The following is a 19,948-nucleotide window of genomic DNA, read 5'->3' as shown; positions in this document are numbered from 1 at the left end:
CAGATCTTGAGGTCGAAGACAGTCTCGGCTCCTGCTCAGATTCCCAAAAACAACTCTTGAACACCACAGCTCTGGCACGCAAACTAACACAGATCACATAGTTGCAAGCACAGGTCTCTCGGACTCTGCAAACCTCCCCCGCACTACTCAAACTCCTCATGTGCCGGCACCTCAGGTGGCTGCGGATCTTTACGCACACACTCCTCTGCACAGTGTGATGACTTTATACGTCAGGATGATTCTTGACCAAATCACAATCATGTCCACCTGTCTCCCCTGCACCCAGTGAAGAGGTCCTTACGATCTTGTGGAGACAGCAAGACCCTTTGTGTTCCTGGGATCTCGTGGACAAGAGGTCAACTCACAAGCCCTTGGAGAGTAATTCAGGACCCGGGCCACAACATTTGGCACTTCACTGCAGGCCAGCAACGTCCAAGCGTAATCCACCAAGTGATAGTCCCCTTCCTGGAGCACAACAAGCTCCAGGACACCACAAGTCTGTGGATACTGAAGTTGCAGTCCCTCCTGACCTAAGAATTCCTCGTGTTGATGTCCCAGCATCGAACATGGGTAGTATAATTCCAAATCCAAAAGCACCTCGCAGTTTTTGAAGACGCATTCAGGTCAAGAAGCCACCTTTGAAATGCACAGGCACTCCCTGATTTCTGTCCTGTGCGCCATCCTACTGTTAGACTTGGCATCTTTTGGCGTGTTTCCCCTGAGCACAGAACACGCCAATGCAGATGGTCTGTTCAGGTTCTTTTGCATTAGTAATGAGAACTCCCAGGAGGGTGGGTAGTTCTCCCTACTTTCAGATGGAGGGGACATGTGTTAGAGTGGGCATCCTTCGGCATGTTTCCCATGATTTCTGACCGCCCGGTTTTGACTCAGTTTTTGCTTGCGTAGTGTTTCTGCGCACTTGTCTCACTGCTGATCAGTGGTAAAGTGCAAGTGCCCCTGTGGAAAATTGTGTTATGGATTGGTGTTTCCATGATTGGATATTTGATTTAATTGTTAGTCCCTAGTATAGTGCACGGAGTGTGCCAGGGCCTGTAAATCAAATGCTACTAGTGGGCCTGCAGCACTGATTGTGCAACCCATGTGAGTAGCCCTGAAAAGGTAACTCAGACCCGCCATTACGGAGTCTGCACCCAGTTTGTAACTCCCATGTCGACTTGGCCAGAGTGCACACTTGCCAGTCTCTCACCTTCCCTTTTCTCACATGTCAGCCACCCCTAAGGTAGGCCCAAGGTACCCTTGTGGGCTGGTTGCAGTGTATGTGAAAGGTAGGACATGCCCTGGTATGTCCTGATAGAGAATTATGCCAATTACGCCAAATTTAGTTTTTCGCCATTGCAAGGCTACCTGTTCCCCATAGGACAGAATGGGGAGTTTGTTTATAACATCTTATGAACATAACTGGCCCAGGGTATTAGGTAGGAAAATAAAGTTTAGGGTGCCTGAACTCATAATCTAAAGATGCATTTTTTAGTGTAGTGATTTTTACATTCTGTGTTTGGAAATACCACTTTTAGAAAGTAGGTATTTTCTTGCTCAGTCATCCTGTGTGCTTCTTCTGGAATGTGGATTGCCTATCTGGGTTTTGGATGACAGAAGGCTGAGGAGCAGGAGTGGTACCTGATAGTCTAGGTCGGTCAGAAAAGGGCTGAAAAGGGGGAGGAGATTTCCTTGCACCTCAAAGGGTCTGGTCTGCCTATGACCATGCTGTCTCCATCTCCTGCCAGGAAGTCACACCAGAGAAGGCAGAACTGGTTCTGGCTCGGCACAGACACTCTCTGCCTAAGAGATCAAAGGATTTTGGGATATAAATATAGGGGCCCAGACCCCTGAACTTTAGAACTCTTTTGGACAAAGAAGACTGCCAAGAAGAAGAGCTGGAGAAGCTGTGAGGAGGAACTACCACTTTGCTGTATGTTCTGCTATGTTGGCCTGCAGTGGCTGCTTCTGTCTTGGGCAGTGAATGGACCGGATTGAACTTTCTGCAATCTATTTTGTGAGTTTCTCCAAGGGCTTGATGTAGAGCTTGCCCCCTGTTCAAGAAGTCTCAGAAACAGCAAAGACTTCAAGCTCTACTGCCCTCAGCACTGGGGACTGTGTCTTTTGTGCAACCTCAGAAGAAAAGCAGCCCGATGACGTCTACACCGCCGATGCAGACTCCGTGTCCTGAATCATTGTCAGGACATGTCCTGGTCATTTGAGGTGGTGGAGAGCAAAAGTAATGTCAACTACCTGGTGGATTTGCGGGCTCCAAGGAATCCTTTGAGAGTTCTCCACGTGAACCGCCTCATACCCCACTTCGAGAGGGCCGAAGTGAGCATGCTGTTGGGGACAGATGATGGAGCGGAAGAGGAAGTGAACCTCTCCCTGACCTCCTGTCTACCAAGGAGCACAATGGGTCCGTTGAAGGTGTTATCGTCTCCCCTACACTGACTCCAGAACAGCAGAGCGACTGTCACCAGTTATTGGGACAGTTTTCCCCACTGTTCTCCCTGACCCCAGGTGTTACTCACTGGTGTACCCATGATGTGGACACAAGTGACAGCCCTCCAGTGAAGCACAAGATTTACAGTTTGACTGACCGGGTCAAGGCCAGTATTAAAGAGGAGGTCTCTAAGATGTTGGCGTTAGGGGTGATCGAGCCTCCCAACAGTCCTTGGGCCAGCCCAGTGGTCTTGGTCCCAAAGGCTGCTGCACCCGGTGCCACTCCAGAACTGCAGCTTTGTGTGGACTACTGTGGGCTCAATGCCATCACCAGGACTGACGCACACCCCATCCCCAGAGCTGATGAGCTCATTGATCGGTTGCGAGCTGCCAAGTTCCTCAGCACGTTAGATTTAACGTCTGGGTACTGGCAGATTGCCTTAACCGATGGGGCCAAGGAGAGGTCAGCATTTTTAACCCCAGAAGGACATTGCCAGTTCCGGGTGATGCCCTTTGGGTTGAAGAAGAATGCCCCTGTCACCTTTCAGAGGTTAGTCAACCAGGTGTTGGCTGGGCTGAAGGATTTCAGTGCCGCCTACCTAGATGACATCGTAGTGCCAGATTGGGCAAAGTTCGGTGGTGTACTTGGGACACCAGGTAGGAAGAGGCCAGATAACGCCCCTACAATCAAAGATTGACACCATTCTGACTTGGGAGCCCCCCCAAGACCCAAACAGAGGTGAGGGCTTTCTTAGGACTCACCGGGTACTACAGGAGGATTGTTAAGGGGTATGGAACCATTGTTGCCCCCTTAACAGAGCTGACTTCCAGGAAGCAGCCCAAGAAGGTGATCTGGACTTAGTCCTGCCAGAAGGCTTTTGATGCTCTGAAGGCAGCTATGTGCATGGTACTCGTGCTCAGGCACCCAACTTCTCCAAGGAATTTGCCGTGCAGACTGACGCTTCAGAGCAGGGAGTGGGAGCGGGGCTCTCACAACTGAACGAAGAGGGCCTAGATCAGCCTGTAGTCTTCCTTAGCTGGAGACTACTCCCCAGGGACCAGAGGTGGAGTGCCATAGAAAGGGAATCTGTCGCTGTGGTCTGGGCACTGAAGAAGTTGAGACCATACCTTTGGTATTCACTTCCAGCTTCAGGCAGACCACAGGCCCCGCAGATGGTTGATGCAAATGAGGGGTGAGAAGATGGTGTGTCCAGGTTCCACCGCCTTAGTGAAGAGAACTCCCAGGAGGGTGGTTAGTTCTCCCTACTTTCAGCTGGAGGGGACAGGTGAAGAGTGAGCTTCTTTGGGCGTGTTTCCCCTGAGTTTTTTATTTCTGACCGCCCAGTTTTGACTCTGCTTTCTGCGCACTTTTCTCACTGCTGATCAGTGGTAAAGTGCAAGTGCCCATGTGGTAAATTGTGTAATGGATTGGTGTTTCCATGATTGGATATTTGATTTACTTGTTAGTCCCTAGTAAAGTGCACTGAGTGCGCCAGGGCCTGTGAATCAAATGTTACAAGTAGGCCTGCCTCACTGATTGTGCCACCCACGTGAGTAGCCCTGAAAAGGTAACTCAGACCCGCCATTGCGGAGTCTGCACGCAGTTTGTAACTGCCATGTCGACTTGGCCAGTGCACACATTTGCCAGTCCCTCACCTTCACTGTTCTTACATGCCAGCCACCCCTAAGGTAGGCCCAAGGTACTCCTGTGGGCCGGTTACAGTGTATGTGAAAGGTAGGACATGCCCTGGTGTGTGTGGCATGTCCTGATAGCGAATTACGGCCAATTTTTGTTTTTCGGCATTGCAAGGCTACCTGTTCACCATAGGACATCCTTTAAACATAACTGGTCCAGGGAATTAGGTAGGAAGATAACGTTTAGTATGCCTGAACTCAGAATCTAAAGATGCATCTTTAAGTGAAGGTGGTTTTTACATTCTGTGTTTAAAAATGCCCCTTTTAGAAAGTAGGTATTTTCTTGCTCAGTCATCCAGTGTGCCTCTGCTGGAATATGGATTGCCTGTCTGGGTTTTGGATGACAGAAGGCTGGGGAGCAGGAGTGGCTCCAGATAGTCTAGGTGGGTCAGGAAAGGGCTGAATGGGCCTGGGCTGCAATTGGAGATGGGGAGGAGATTTCCTTGCCCCTCAAAGGGCCTGGTCTGCCTCTGACCGTGCAGTCTCCACCTCCTGCCAGGTAGTCACACCAGAGAAGGCAGTACTGATTCTGGCTGGGCACAGACACTCTCTGCCTAAGAGATCAAAGGATTTTGAGATATAAATATTGGGGTCCTGACCCCGGAACTTTAGAACTCTTTTGGACCAAGAAGACTGCCAAGAAGAAGAGCTGGAGAAGCTGAGAGGAGGAACTACCACTTTGCTGTGTGATTTGCTGTGTTGGCCTGCTGTGGCTGCTTCTGTCTTGGGCAGTGTAAGGACTGGACTGAACTTTCTGCAATCTACTTTGTGGGTTTCTCCAAGGGCTTGAGGTAGAGCTTGCCTCCTGTTCAAGAAGTCTCAGGAACAGTGCCTTAAGGACTCTGTGTCCTTAAGGCACCACCACAACGCAACACTGGTCTCACCAACACCTCCTTCTGATGCCACCACTGAGCCACTGCTCACACTGTGACCTATAGGCCCAGCACTCCGCACCGCCGCGCTTCACGACAACGCCTTGCTATCCCAGACGACGATGCTCTACGCGAAATAGACACCACTGCTTGCACCGTGGTTCGAGGGCACCGCTCGTAAAGTTACACGATGCACCGCTCTCATCCCGCACCGCAGCCTTGGCCTACCGACGCCATCAACTCCAGTTCGTCAGCCAACGAGAGCGCTTCAGCAACAACGGCGCTGCTGCTTGCACGTGACCTGCCAGCACTGCGACGAGCACAGCATTCACCTCGTAACCGCGACCCTGGTCTCGCCGACGACGCCATCTGATGTCACCACCGAGCTGCTGCTCGCACCGCGACCTGAGGGCGCCGCACGCTGCACCGCTGGTCTTCGCACTGCAGCACCCAGCGCCTGCCGACGCCAGCACTCGTGACCCCAAAAGAGGGGAGATCGATCTGCACTGCGTGAAACTTCAAGGGCCACGTCGATTCCTGTACCGACCTCCGGGACAAACGCCTGCGGACGCGGGGCTTTCGGAAGCTCCACGGGATGTCGCCGATGCCCTGCATTTCTAAAAGGTACCGTTTGCTGGTCTTTCCCACACCGTAGCTGGCCCGTGACACCGCGGTCAGCCAGAACAGTTTGAACTTGTTTGCTCACGGAGCCGTGATAGCCCCGGATGGAGCTATTGACATCAAGGAACTGTTTTTCAAGCATATTTTGATAACTGAAGATTTTTAAGTACTGTATTGTGGATTTGTATCATTTTTGGTCTTGTCTTAAGTATATAAAAATATTGGATATTTTTCTAAACTGGTGTGGTGTCCTTTTGTAGCGCTTACTCTGTATTAATGATGGTTATGTGCAAATACATTACAAACTGCCTCTAAGATAAGCCTGACTGCTGGTGCCAAGCTACCAAGGAGGTGAGAAGGGGTTATTTTAGGAGTGTAACTCCCTTATCATGACTAGTGTGGTGGTTTCTGCCTGGCTTTGGCACATGCCCTAGACTAGCAAAAATCCTATTACTAACACCTACCCAGTGAGGTTAGATCACCATCTTTAGACCCTGCTTTTGGAAGGCAGGTGCCATTCCACCCTCACATAACCATCCCAGAAAGGCCCCTCAGAGCCAGCGGTCCACAGTTTTCCTTTATCCCCTAGTTTATTGCCTTCTATCAGGATTGCACAGATGTGGCTCTGCTCCCCAGCGCCCAGTTGCAAATTAGGAGACCGGCCGACAAAAGTGACATTTCCACCCACTTAATGTTGAATCTACTTGCACTACCATTTCGCCATATCGAACTCATCTATAACAAACACTGTGACTATTCTGCCCGTAGGAAATATTGCTCAGTAGCCTATCCCTACATTCCCCCATGCTAATCCAATGCGAGAAGCAGGCCCCGTCGTACTGAACACACAACCCAGAGCCATTCATGACCCTTGCATGTAACGCACACGTTCTACCTCTTCCCAACGTCGCACCCTGTTACCAGGGAGAACTCCGATATAGCAAGAGGCGTGCAAAACCTTGGCACATAGTTTTTTAAATGCCAAGTCGAGTAGTAGTAACCTGTGCACACAGGACCCACCATGACAAACCTGTGGCACAATCGATGATCTACCTTCGTGGATGGCACAACCAGTGCAGCAGACCCACGGAGCCGCATTGGAGATACATGCACCAGAAATAGGTCTTACCCCTTGACAAGGGACTTACAGCTAAATCGAATCAGTTAATCATATACATATCTATCAATCGCCAATATGTCTATGACAAGCACAGCGCATTAGTACTGCACAGCAGTGTCAAATAGGCTCAAGGTCCTAAGGCTAGCAAAACAATGTCAAAACATGAGGTCAGCAGCCAAAAATGCCAGGGAAGACCACGCCAACATACGCCAGGCCTAACAGTCAGGAATCTAACAATAATGTTTGCAGAACAAAAACTGTCACTTTTTCAACAATGGTTGAAGGAAATCAAAAGCTTGCAACTACAGTAAAGGGTAATGATACATTAAAGGGTCAAAGTAACGTGGAGCATCAATTACTATTCCGCGGTGAAGGAACACCTATATAAACTAAAGGAGCTTCCTCCGCACCAAGTTAATGCTTATTTCATGTACAGATGGTGGAATTACCAGGTTTCCAAAGGGAGAACATCAGATCGGCTCTGGTTTGGCAATCCTTGACCAAACGACCTGTCAAACACAGGGGCCTTGATTCACAAAGGGCCACCACATTCGTGGTGGAGGCCCGCAGTCGTGGCAGTGGCCTTGTAGTCGTGGTGGGATGTCCGAACTGCAATTACCTGTTACGGAGGTCCCGCCCGAGTGTGTGCTTCTATCACATCTGAGGGGCTTGGGCAACAAGTGCCGAGGCCCTTTGTGAATCGGCCCTAGGGTCTCTGAATGTAGGGGGAGTCCTAACCTATGCAGGGTTGGACTAAAGTCACTGGTTTCTTTTGCCCAAGCCTGCCATGTGAGACTTGGAGGATACGTGCATGAAAAACAAACAGTTGCTCCAATGTCAAGAGAAAAAACTTCCTGCACATCCGGATCACTGATATTTTGCTTTTCCGCTGAAACCTCCTACTGTTGCTTTTTTAAAGGGTTGCTTCTAGAAAAAAATATAAATGCCAACAAAAAACATGGTGACCGGCTCAACATTGAGCGCATATTTCAATGTGGAGATTGATGTAGCGATCCCTGTCAAGTAGAGGGAGATCACCGAGTGTGGAAGGTGGTCCTCTGCTAAGTGCCTCCGCCAGGCTCTAAATGAGCCCATTGGTCTAACATGGGAACATCTTATGTCCTATACATACTTATGTCCTATTCATGATTCCACAGAAAGATAACATGTAGACAAATGAAAAGCTCACTGACTTAAAAAACCTAAAGCAAAACAGAATCCTTTACACCCTACCTAGAAGTAGATTAATTAGACAATAAAAAAAGATCCAATTTTGGATTGAACTCATGGTTGGTTATAAGGTTTTAATCTCTCACAAGTACCAAATGAAACTAACTGATATTGTGATGCTTTTTTCCCTTAGTTTTTTTCTCTCTGATCTGAGATGTTCACAAGTAATTATTAAATGCATATCTTATTTGCATTCATTATTTAACCAAGACAAAAGAAGAAAAAGGCAAATGGAGTACCTGCTGGAGTAGGACTACAATTGTGACCTGGTGCGATGGGACAGTAGAGCCAGGCTGAGGGTCACTACATCAGGCAGCCCAGGACAGTGCTGAGGGAAAGCGGAGCCTTGTGCTGAGCACGGAGTGGAGCCGAGGATCACTGAACCAGGCAGGGAAGTACTGCATGCCAAAGGGAGCATTGCGCAGGGTAGGACGGGACAGCACAGCGAGGATGATGATCAGTAGACAGTGGCAATGGAAGCACTGCGCAGAGGTCTATCGGAGGGCACTGAACAATGTATGACATTACAGAGGGGCGGGGGAAGGGCTGAACAGGGTGGGGTACAACTGAACAACATGAATGAATGAATGAGGTCAGAGTGGGAAGCATGATGAAAGAGTAGAGAGGAGGAAGGCACGGCAACAACTAACTGTACATAGGGGCTGATCTAACAGTTAGGGAGCAGTAAGACTCCGGGGTGGCTGGGATTGGGATGTCGAGAGGAAGTAGCAATGCACTGTGAGTGAACATTAATTTATAAGGACAGTGTCAAAGTTATCCTCAATCTATTAAATGGACTAGGAATCGACTGGTGTTGCAAAGAAGCAGAGAAATGCATGTAATAAAACCAGCAGTGACCAACAATCATTCTCCTTCAGGATTTAGTTGCCACTGCTGGATTGACATAGGAGAGAGTGGACTTCAGCCCTCAACTGTCAGGGAACATCTTTCAGGACCTACCTGTGTAGAATGCGCTGATCGTCACAGGTGCTGCCATTAGCTGGTCACAAGCTACCTTGCGGATAACATTCAGTGGGCTGGAGCCTGGGAATACCCTCTCGATGGCACGCAGCCAGAAGAAGTTGAAGTTGGCGTGAAAGCAGAACCCTACCAGTCCCACCTTGGCGGTCTGCCGGAAGTCGATGACCTCCCCAGGTCCCTTGCTGAGCTTTTGCTGCACCACATCTGCTGAGGCAAAGAGGGAGCCATAGATAGTCACGTTGGTCAGCCATGGATGCCTTTTGGTGAAGTGCACTAGTGCAAGCATGGCAGCTACAAACTGAAAGCTGGGGTTTGATCACTAAATGGCTGATGGGCAGCAGACTTCAAGACTGCCAGTGTTTTCTTCTTACTTTGAATTGTAAACTTCAGGAAAAAAAGTAAATTTCAAGGAGGAAAGAGGTAGATGAATTATTCTTTACAAAGATGCACAGAAGAATATGTTCCACTATTATGCCTATGCAGTAGGCGGTTTGCGGTACCCAAAACACCAGGAAACTAAAAAAGAAGAAATGGGTTTGCAGCACATCGGTAAATGTCAATATACATCAAAGTCCCTCAGAGGCAGCAGTGCACAATTAAAAGGTGTGCTGCATTTGGCAGCACCAAAGTGCAAAATAAAGGGTGTGAAGAGGATTCTGTAGTGCAGAATTATTCCATTACTTGCTTCCAGGCACTGCTTCTACTTCATAACTGGAGGTAAAAGGGAGTGAAAAGAATGACGCAAAGACTAAGCATGCTTAGGAGCAGTATGGACCAAAGTTACGAAACGTATTACAAAGTTTTGTCCCAGATACCGGGTCACAAGAAAAAGAACCGTGCTCCAGGATAAGGCTCTCCTTCAAAAGTGGAGTGTAGAGAGTGGTGAAAGTCAGAAAAGGTCAAATCCAGTGCCAGGTCTAGTGGACAATTCATCGACTGTTGAGCCGGGAGACTTTAAGTGTGTCTTCCCCGTTTAACCAGATGCTGTGATCCTTTCTCAGATTGCCTTCATTCGTTTACCTGCCAAAATTAGGAGTGCTTTAAAGTAGCATTGTATAAAAATTGGAATGTTGGAGGCAGAGGCGATCTCCTCAGGTTACATCACTCCACGGTTACCCTTCAAGCTGGAAGAGTGTGGAGTTACCAATAAATCACGAGCCTACAATGAAGCGAAAGGGACCGGTTTAGAGGATTTCTGGATGAGTTATTTGGTGCAGCGCAACTAAAAACAGAAAATCTTTGTGTGTCTATGCAAGAGATGACCATTTGGAGGACAAGTTTGGGGGAAAAGAAACACACTAGCCTCAGAGTGCTTCCGCATAGACACACAGACACAATGGCGGAACAGTGGTAAGAAGAGTGTTATATTGATGGTCACAGGCTGAAAATTCTTCTAAGCAAGAAAAGGAGAGCTCTGCTCATGTCTCCAGGCACTGGAAATTCAGATGAAGAATACTTCCAAAGATGGTGGATGGGCAGTGGAAACTTCTTGTTTCAGGATGGTCTCCGGAAGCTTCATCAACAGACTCTGTGTCGAGGCAGAACAATGATTGATCCCTAAAAAAAAAACACAAAGGAAAGACACTTGAGTCCTTAGAAGTTGGGTCAGTACTACACATTGATACAAACAGTCTGTTTTTAAACACGGACACTTCAGAAATGGACGGGCCTGATAAGAAATATGGACATCTGCAGGTTGGTAGTGTTCTGTTGTACCAACACTTCAGACTTCCAAGGATAACAAATATGTACCATCCCACTGAAGTGGGTTAGTACCCAGTATGATTAAAAGTGCAAAACAAAATTAAATTTCTCTTGTGGGCTCTGTGTTAAAAATAATGGGCGAAAAAATAAAAGGCCTTTTCTTAAGGTGCAGAAGGCATTCGTATACAGAAAGTTGATTGTGCTGGTTCACAAAGCTACATCAAGCAAGCAAAGGCAGAAATACAATAACATTTATCATGAGGAAAATTGATGGGTGTAGGAGCTTCGGCCCTAAATTTAATATCAGGAACAAAGGGGCAGTAACCTGTAGTATGCCTGACCACATTTCTTGAAATGTATGCAAAAAAACATACTTTTATCTTTACTTTTCATTGTCCAAGGTTTTGAAGGTTGGTACAGGTCTTCAAATCTGAGCTTTGTAAGAGTAAACCCTATACAATACTTTGTACTTTGGACATTCTTTGCGATCGTAATAGACGCATAAGTCTCTCAACTTACCCCAGGAGACTCAATGCGCAAGGTACTTTATCAAAGATCAGCCTTCTATATCTCAGGAACAATATCTCTTCAGAGGGCATTCAGCTTGCCTTAACCACACAGCAGTATCACAGGTAATTGTCTTCAAATGCCCAGCAAAAGCAGCACTGATTTTTGATTTGCATCCTCCTCAAAATGAAGGAACCAGCAATAAGGGACGGAAGGCAGGACTTCATAAGCAAAAACTAGGTAAAGACCTATACAACTCCATAACGAGATTAAAGGATTAGGAAGATCAAAAATGTGGCCATGGAAACCACAAAATGAAATCCGTCTATCTAGAGGTGATGACATCTTCGGAGCCCTGCAACATCAAAGTTCTGCAAGCTATACTGAATAGGCATTGTGAAACTAGGGCCAGTAGGACGATGGCTGAACACCAAGTCATGTCCCTAAGACGTGCCTCAGATGAGAATTATGTGCAACTGCAACAAATGATAGACGGAATGCTGTATGATTCAAACATTCTCCCTCAGTCAAGAGATCTGGTTTAAGTCCATCATTCTTTTGCCCAGTACGCCACCCCAGTTTGGACCCAGCCATGTGCAAATCAGTCTTGACCCTGTGCCTCATGGGAATAGTCCAGATCAAACTGCCAAGCCAGGTCCTCCCTGGACCGGAAACAAGTCACCCTTCATCAGCCAGGCTAGCTTAAATCCAGTGACACAATGAGCAAGGGACCTATGTCTGGGCATACCCATCCCACTTAGGGCGAAAAGTGTAACTGCAACAAATGATGGACGGAATGCTGAATGATTCAAACATTGTCCCCCAGTCAAGAGACTGCATGGGAGTAAAGTACTCTCATGGTTACAGCCTTTTTCAGTGATACCCAAAACAATTGCAAATGAGATCCTAGTACTACTGTCCTCAGTTATGTTATATATATTTGTAGAGTGCAACATTTGTACTAAGGTACTTGGCGCTTAAGAAGAGACTGTTTAAAACTAAATTTACAGATTGAACTGAGCTCTTTAATGAACTAAAATCGAAAGACTGACCGCGTTTAGACAGAGATTTGACATTTTAGCATCAGCAATAGAGAAGGGTTTATCACCATACTAGACTGTCCCTGCAGCAGCATTCTGAACAAAATGAAGACGAGTTATAGGCTGACTGGGTGCCATTAAATAAACAGAAGTCCTATAATCCAATCTTGATTGAACCAAGACAATTAGCACAGAATTGTGGGGATGCTTCTCAATAAATGTAAGCCTCCTCAGTGCTTTATCCCATTAAGGTATCTACGAAATGGCTTGCAACAGCCGAATGCTATAGAGGAATGTCCACTTTTCTGCATGAACAGTATGTTGCATAGAGTGTTGTGCACTGTTGTGTGCAGTGGTGACAACAGGGCCATGCTGAAGCTGTCTGCAGCCAGACTCCGAAAAGGAAGGGAAGAAAGGAAGAACATTTTGAAAGGATAAGGCATAAATAACTCAAATAAAGAAGTGATGGGATAAAGCTGAGTAGAAGGGGGAATCTAGGGAAGGAGAGGCATGAATGGCAGAAGGAAGAGAGACACAGAGGAAGGAAGACAAAGGCGGGGGGGACGAAAGGAATGACGAGAGGAAGGGAGGGAGAAAGACAAAGGAAGGGTAGGGACAAAGAGTAAGTGAGAAAAGAAGGAATGTAGGAAGGGGGAGTCAGACGTAAGGAGGGGAGAAAGGTAGAAACAAAAGAAGTAGAGAGGGAAGGGAAGAAAGAAAGCAAAGACGAAAGGAAGGTTTGAAGGGAGGAAAGATGGCAGGAAGGAGGGCGAGGAAAGGGGGTGGGCAAAGGAGGGAGAAAAAAGGAAGAAGGGGAGGAAGGAAAGAGGGAGGGAAAAGTGGGAAGAGAAGGAAAGTAAGGATTGAAGTGATCCATCCTTAACGTCATCTATGTCTTGTGGTATTCTGTGAAATGTATCTATGCCCTCTTCTATCCCTTGCATCTGCTGTACCCTCCTACATTATGTGCTTCACCATTCCCTCACATAGTACCCCTCAGCACCATGCTGCAACCTGTTCTCTCATTTATCCAATGCTCCATGTATGCTTTCTTACATCCGTTGTTTCCTCCATGTCCTGATGTATGCTTTGCTTCCTCTGAGCCCCCCGCCATGCTGTGCTTCATCTAGGCCCTACCGTATCTCTTGCAGCCTTTGTGCTATCCATGGGGTCTTCTCTGTTCTCCTTTTCCCCTTGTTTCCTCTGTGCCTTCCAGCAGCCTGTGCTTGCACTATGTCCTCCTGCATCCTCTGCTTGCTCCACGTCTTGCAGCATGTTATGATTCATTTGTGCTTTCCTGCTTTTCCTCTCAACTCTCATGTATTCCATACCTCTTCTGTGCCCTCCAGCACCTGGTGCCTCCAATACGCTCTCCAGTACACTGCACCTCCTCTATCCATTCTGAATTCCAATGCACTTCCAGGTATCCTGCCCTCCTTTATGTGCTTCCTCCACGCACTCTAAACTCTCCAGTATCCTGAGCTTCCCATGTGCTATCCTCTACCACTGGCTTCCACTGTGCCCTCTGCATCCTTCGCTTTCACTATGCTCTCCTGTATCCTTGACTTCCACTGTGCCCTCTGCATCCTTCGCTTTCACTATACTCTCCTGTATCATTGACTTCCACGATGTCCTCTGCATCCTTTGCCTTCACCATGCTCCGCTGTATCCAATGTTCTATTCCTTACTGTCCTGCATTCTCTGCTTACTTTATGTCTTGCCGCATGCTTACACTCCTGTGTGTCCTCCAGCATTATGTCCTTCCTCTAAGCTCTCCTTTATCCCTTACTTCCTCTGTGCTCTCCATTGCCCTGCTTCCTTTATTCGTTACTGCATCATTTGCTTCCTCCTTGTCCTATCTATTTATTTGCTTCTTTCAGCTCTCCTGCATGCCCTGATTCTTTCTTCCTGGCTTCCTCGAGCACTGGGTTCCGCGGAAGAGACCTACACGTATTGATGGACTGTTACAAACGCAATCACGACTACATGCTTAAGATGCTATAGGTCGTCCTTTTCTTTCTTTCTCTCTCTTCCCCCTTCTCCACATCCCCTCCCTCATTCGAAGTACATCAGACTTGTGCAAACCTTCACAACGTTGAACTTCCCTTTAGGGTGCTTTTGTGTCTTCCACAGGTGATGCCCTCAACCCCCACCATTTTTGGTGCCAGACTTGATATGGTAGTGGCGATTTCAAACAGTGAGGTTTCAGCCTCAGTTATCACTTCGTATTCGCTGGTTAAGTTTGATATCAAACATAAAGGAGAGGAGAGCGCTCTCTGTTATATGTGGTAAAAAACGGACACAAGCCCATGGGTGCTCCATACAGCAAACAGTCTCCATGTACAGCGACGACGGACATGGTGATCATGGGATCTTGCTCAGCTCAAGGTCCTCCTGGATCTTTAAGCGCAAAAAGAGCTGAGCTTCCATGAGGCTTCTGCTTGCCACTCTTGCTGTTACATCATGCAACAAGAATGTGGTGCTGGAGTGACACAACTCAAAAATGAGATTTATGAAGCCTGAAAGGCCACCTTGCATGCCCGAGTGGCTTCATAAATCTTGAGTAAAGCCCCTGCGCTGCCTAACTCTGCGCCAGGGAGGCATTCCATGGGTGTTGCGTGAGTGTTCCCATGCAATATCAAGGATTTTGACGCATTCCCAGATTTACCAGAAGTGGTAGAACTGGCAATGTACCAAAAACCCAAGCCTCCTCAGGATTATTGCGTAGCAAAGAGGAATATGTTTATTTCTCCTCGTTTTGGGAAAATGCCTGAGGGGATTGTTTTTGTGCATAAAGTTGCACCGTTATGCATAAATAACAGTCCACCTTACAAATGAAGGCAACCTTGTACCATGACGCAAGGGTGCCTGTGTTGGCGCTAGGCAGACAAAATGGCACCAGTGCAGGGGAAAAGGCAGGAATGGACCGTATTCTTTTAAATATGGCGCATTCCTGCCCTTTCCCTGTCATGCAGGTGACTGTGCAATAATCTCATAAATATGGTCCAGAGAGTTAATCTTTGATGTAAAATAGGAGAACAAGATAACCATACTGGCTGGATTGTACAATCTGAAACTAGAAAACCTGGACTCAATCCAGACTTCTGTGTTTTGCCCAAAGAAGGTGATTGTAGGCAACTGCTTTACATCATCAAGCTTCCTTTTTCGGTCTTGTCTAGGCAGCGCTGGTGCTGTCTCTTCAAAACATGCGCCTTATCTAAAATATGGGCTTCAAGCAACGCCCATCTTTGTAATTAGTTACTCTTCCTGTCCTTTGTAAATTCCGACTTTTGTTTGGTGCAATAGCTTACTAGTCCCTACTTTTGGACTTTTTTAACATCCCATAAGGGACAGGCCCTGTTACATATGCTCTTTCTCTTCATGTTATTTACTATACTTTCGAAACACTCTTTTTTTGGTAACTTTTCGGGGCTGGGTTGTTAACAACACACTTCCCACTCTGTACACACACTCACACCAAGGGGCTCAACAGACGCCGCGCAGCAAAAACATCATGTGACCCCCGGCCTCCCTGCAACACGCACACACCTCCGATCTTGGTGCCTTAACAAAGGTATTTCTTACTTTCCCTCATGTGCTGTTGCTCAGGTCTCTCCCCCTGCCAGCAAGCAGGCTCCTTCAGCTGTGCAAGACCTGGCATCTTTGACATGTTTTTCTCCTGTCTTTTTTGCTTCTGACCTGTTTTTGACTGTGTGATGCATTTTATTTTTGCTGGTTTTAGAACTCTGCAAAAAGAACAATTAATTGACAGAATGCAGATCAATGTCAGACATTCACCCAAGTACAGAGATCTGGCCTTAATCCATAATATTTTTGCTCCCTATACCATCTGAGTTTGAACCCAGCCATATGCAAATCAGTCTAGACCCTACGCCCAATGGGAGCAGTCCAGCCCCAACTGCCAGGCCAGGTCCTCCATGGACTGAAGACAAGCATCCTAGGGTTTCACCCCTCATCAGCCAGGATAACGTGACTCCAGTGGCAGGAAGAGCACAGGACCCACGTCAGGGCATACCTGTCCCATTCGGGTTGACAAATGCAAAAAAGAACAATTGATGGACAGAATACAGAACAATGTCATACATTCACCCCAGTACAGAGATCTGGGAATAAATCCATAATTTTTTGCTCCCCATGCCATTCCAGTTTGAACCCAGCCACATGCAAATCAGTCTTGACTCTGCACTCAAAGGGAGCAGTCCAGCCCAAACTGCCAGGCCAGGTCCTCCCTGGACTGGAAACAAGCATCCTAAGACTCTGGGCACTTTACCACTGCTGATCAATGCTAAAGTGCAAGTGTTACCTGTGTAAATTATTAATATAATTGGTTATCCATGATTGGCATATTTGATTTACTGATCCGTCCCTGGTAAAGTACACTGTGTGTACCCTGGGCCTGTAATACAAATGCTACTAGTGAGCCTGCAACACTGATTGTGTCACCCATATGAGTGGTACTGCAACCATGTCTCAGGCCTACCACTGCAGTGTATGTGAGAGATGTTTTAAACTGCCATGTCGACCTGGCAAGTGCACCCATTCCCTTTTACTAAATGTAAGGCACCCCTACAGTAGGCCCAAGTTAGCCCTACGGGTAGGGTGTAATGTATGTGAAAGGTAGGACGTGTACTGGTGTGTTTTACATGTCCTAATATGTACCGCAAATGTAGTTTTTCATTATTGCAAGGACTATCTCTCCGAAAGGTTATAATTGCAGCTGCCTTGTAACATATTACAAGGGTAACTTCCAATTGGGAAGAGATAGAGATTTGGAGTGTGGGCTTCCTGAACTCACAATTGAAAAATAGATTTTTCTTTGAACTTGGTGTTTAAATTGTGTGTTTGAAAATCACACTTTTAGAAAGTAGGCATTTTCTTGCATTACCATTGTTGTGTCTCTGCCTACCTGTGGATTCTACGCCTGGTTTAAATCGACAGTTGAGTTGTTTGAGCATTCACATAAAGGGATCTAACGTGTGCCCTGCATGTCTTGATGGCCCATCACGAGGCTGATAGGGCTTCCTGAACTTGAGTGGTGTGAGGTGTTGTCACCTGAATAGGATGTGCCTGTCCTCACACAAAGCTGCCTCCAGCCCCTGGAGTGTGTTTGGAGCCAGGGCAGGGAAAGGCAGGGTCCTGTGCACTACAAAGACTTTCTTATGACGTTTGTCTACTTCAAAGACAGAGACTGGTATAAGTACTGGAGCTGTGACACCATAACTTCAGAGGAGATTCTGCCAAGAAGAAGAGCTTGTGAAGCTGTAGAAGGGGAACTGCCACTCTGCTTGTTGCTGTGTTGTGCTGGCTTACTGCTTGCTGCTTATGTCTTGGCCGTGGAAAGAACTGGACTTTGCATTCTGTATCCTGCTTGCCAAGGTTATCCAAGGGCTTGTGTGTGCTTGCCTCCTGTTAAGAGATCTCAGGCCCATCAAAGACTTCACCTGCAGGCTCCTCTGCTGGGAGTTCTGCCCTGCCAAGTGGTGCTATTCCAGCTGTGGGCTCTTGGAGGTGGTTTTACTGCAAAGAAGCCTGAAAATCCACGCAATGACCATCATCGCCTGTTTTTCCCGTCGGCGCAACGCCATGCAGTTGACAAACCAACACATTGCTGCGGTGCAGCAGAAGAATCAATGCAGCACCTGCCGTGCGGCTGAAAGATCACTGCAGCCAGAGTCCTGAGCACCGTTTCTCCGACCTCCAAGACACCCGCTCCGACGACCTGTGCACCAACTTCTGCATTGATTTTGCCCAGCAGTAAGGAACCGAGGCCGCGTGTCTGGATTTCGATTCATCACCTTCCCTGACATTAAGGAACCAACACATCTTCTCCCCTGGCAGTAAGGAACTGATGCATCACCTCCCCTGGCAGTAAGGAACGGACTTATCACCTCCCCTGGGAGTAAGGAACCAACACATTGCTTTGCTTTTCCAGCGCTTCACCTCCCCTGCCTTCATCTTTGATTTTGATACATCCCAGGTACTTTGTTATAAAAGTGACACATCCATAGTTTCTTAAGGACTGAACGATTTTGAACCTTTTAGAATTGATAGCTTTGCTAATTTATGTTGGATTTTTGTTGTTTTGCTCTTGTTTTACTTAGATAAAGATTTGGTGTTTTTCTAAGCTGGTGTTTTCACTGTGTTACAGTGTGCTTTTGTACACATTTTTTACACATTGCCTCTGCGATAAGCCGAACTGCTTGTGACAAGATACCAAGAGGATGATCAAGGGTTATCTTGGGTGTGTAACTCCCTCACCCTGACTAGACTAAGGGTCCCTTCTTAGACAGGGTGCAAGCCATTGCCAACTAGAGACCCCCATTTCCAACAAGCAGAAGAATGTGAATCTCAGACCCGGCAAGCCATTGGTGCTAAAAGATGCTGCAGCCACTGGCGCTGCTCAGGTGCTTCCCCCCACCGCAAACAAGCTCCTGCAGCAGCAGCAAGGACAACGCATCGGCGCTGCAGAGTCTTTGGTTGCCGAGGGAGCTGCAGCCACCACTGCTGTTCAGGCGCCTTTCCTCGCCCACAAGCAGGCTCCTCCAGCGGCAGCATGGACCGCACTTTGACGCTGCAGAGGCCGTGATTGCCCAGGCAGCTGCAGCCACCGCAGCTGCTCAGGCGCCTCTCCCCCCCGCCCCCGCAAGCAGACTCTTCCAGCAGCAGCAAGGACCATGCATCGGTGCTGCAGAGGCCGTGATTGCCACAAAACTGGGGTTCTAAGGGCTGCGTCAAATCCATCAAAAGGTATTTGTGCAGTTTACCCGAGCACCAGTAATGTTACACAAGCATACATTCATTTGATGGGCACCCGGAGATTATGTTATTTTCCCAATCACCGGATGTTGAGCTGACCACAAGACTCAAACCTATTTCTCCTGCTACAAAGTGGACAGCTCTGTCCCTAACACTACATTCCATCCTGTTATTCTCCCCAATATGCCCTTATACTTTCGCTTTTGTAACACCCCGTTCACTCCTTGTACACCTTGACCACTCCATCAATCCAGCTGCCAATAGACTTCGCTCAGACCTTGAAGCCTTACAACTCTCCCAGCTGGTGGGCACCGCCACTCATGAAAAAGGGCATATTCTGGATCCTATTTTCTCTAATGACCCTAAAGTACAGTTGCTTAGCCCGGTCCTAGTTCTTTGGTCTGATAATTGCTTCGTCCCTTTTTTGTACGCTAAATCACTCATTCAAACATCGTCGATTGGTTACATGAACTCAGGCAGGAAATGGCCCAGGGTTGCTCCAGAAAGATGGATCAGCTTCCTAAAATCTACTACACTATCCCCAACAGATGACCCTAACGAGGCCCATACGCGTTGGGCGGACTGGATTAATTATTCAGTGGCGAAATGATTTCAGAAACATCAAATGAAAGCACAATGTAAGCCCAGAAGAGCCGCCTGGTTTAACATTCAGCTAGTCTCTCAAAAAAAAGAAATGTAAGAAACTAGAAAAGAATTGAAGAAAGACTTATGCCCCAGACCTCAAGATGCTATACAAAAGTTCCATCCGACATTATCATGATGATATCAAGGTAGCAGAGGCTAAATATTATGAGGAAAGCATTGATATGGCCTCCAAATCCCCTAAATAGCTATTCAAAATCGTGAAGTCACTCACCACGATTGATACGTGGGGATGCCCTGCTCAATGAGTAGGTTATCCCCACGTATCAATCTTCCAAGGGGAGATACAATGAGTT

General features: G+C 47.3%; 1 protein-coding gene across 2 annotated transcripts in view; it reads right to left on the bottom strand.

Annotated features, from left to right (window-relative positions):
* MPV17L (MPV17 mitochondrial inner membrane protein like) overlaps positions 1 to 19,948 on the bottom strand; it is a 268,705-nt gene that overhangs the window by 140,575 nt on the left and 108,182 nt on the right. For both annotated transcript variants that reach the window (XR_015297477.1, XM_086930430.1), the window contains exon 2: positions 8,941 to 10,518. Coding sequence is in view for 1 of the 2 variants with exons in the window: in XM_086930430.1 (XP_086786556.1) it covers positions 8,941 to 9,247 (307 nt within the window). In the remaining variant the exon portion in view is untranslated. The remainder of the gene's footprint in view (positions 1 to 8,940; positions 10,519 to 19,948) is intronic.

This window comes from Lissotriton vulgaris, chromosome 7, assembly GCF_964263255.1.
Source record: "Lissotriton vulgaris chromosome 7, aLisVul1.2, whole genome shotgun sequence".
NCBI lineage: Eukaryota > Metazoa > Chordata > Amphibia > Caudata > Salamandridae > Lissotriton > Lissotriton vulgaris.
Note: the sequence above shows the minus strand (reverse complement) of the source record. Positions and strands in the feature narration are given on the sequence as shown.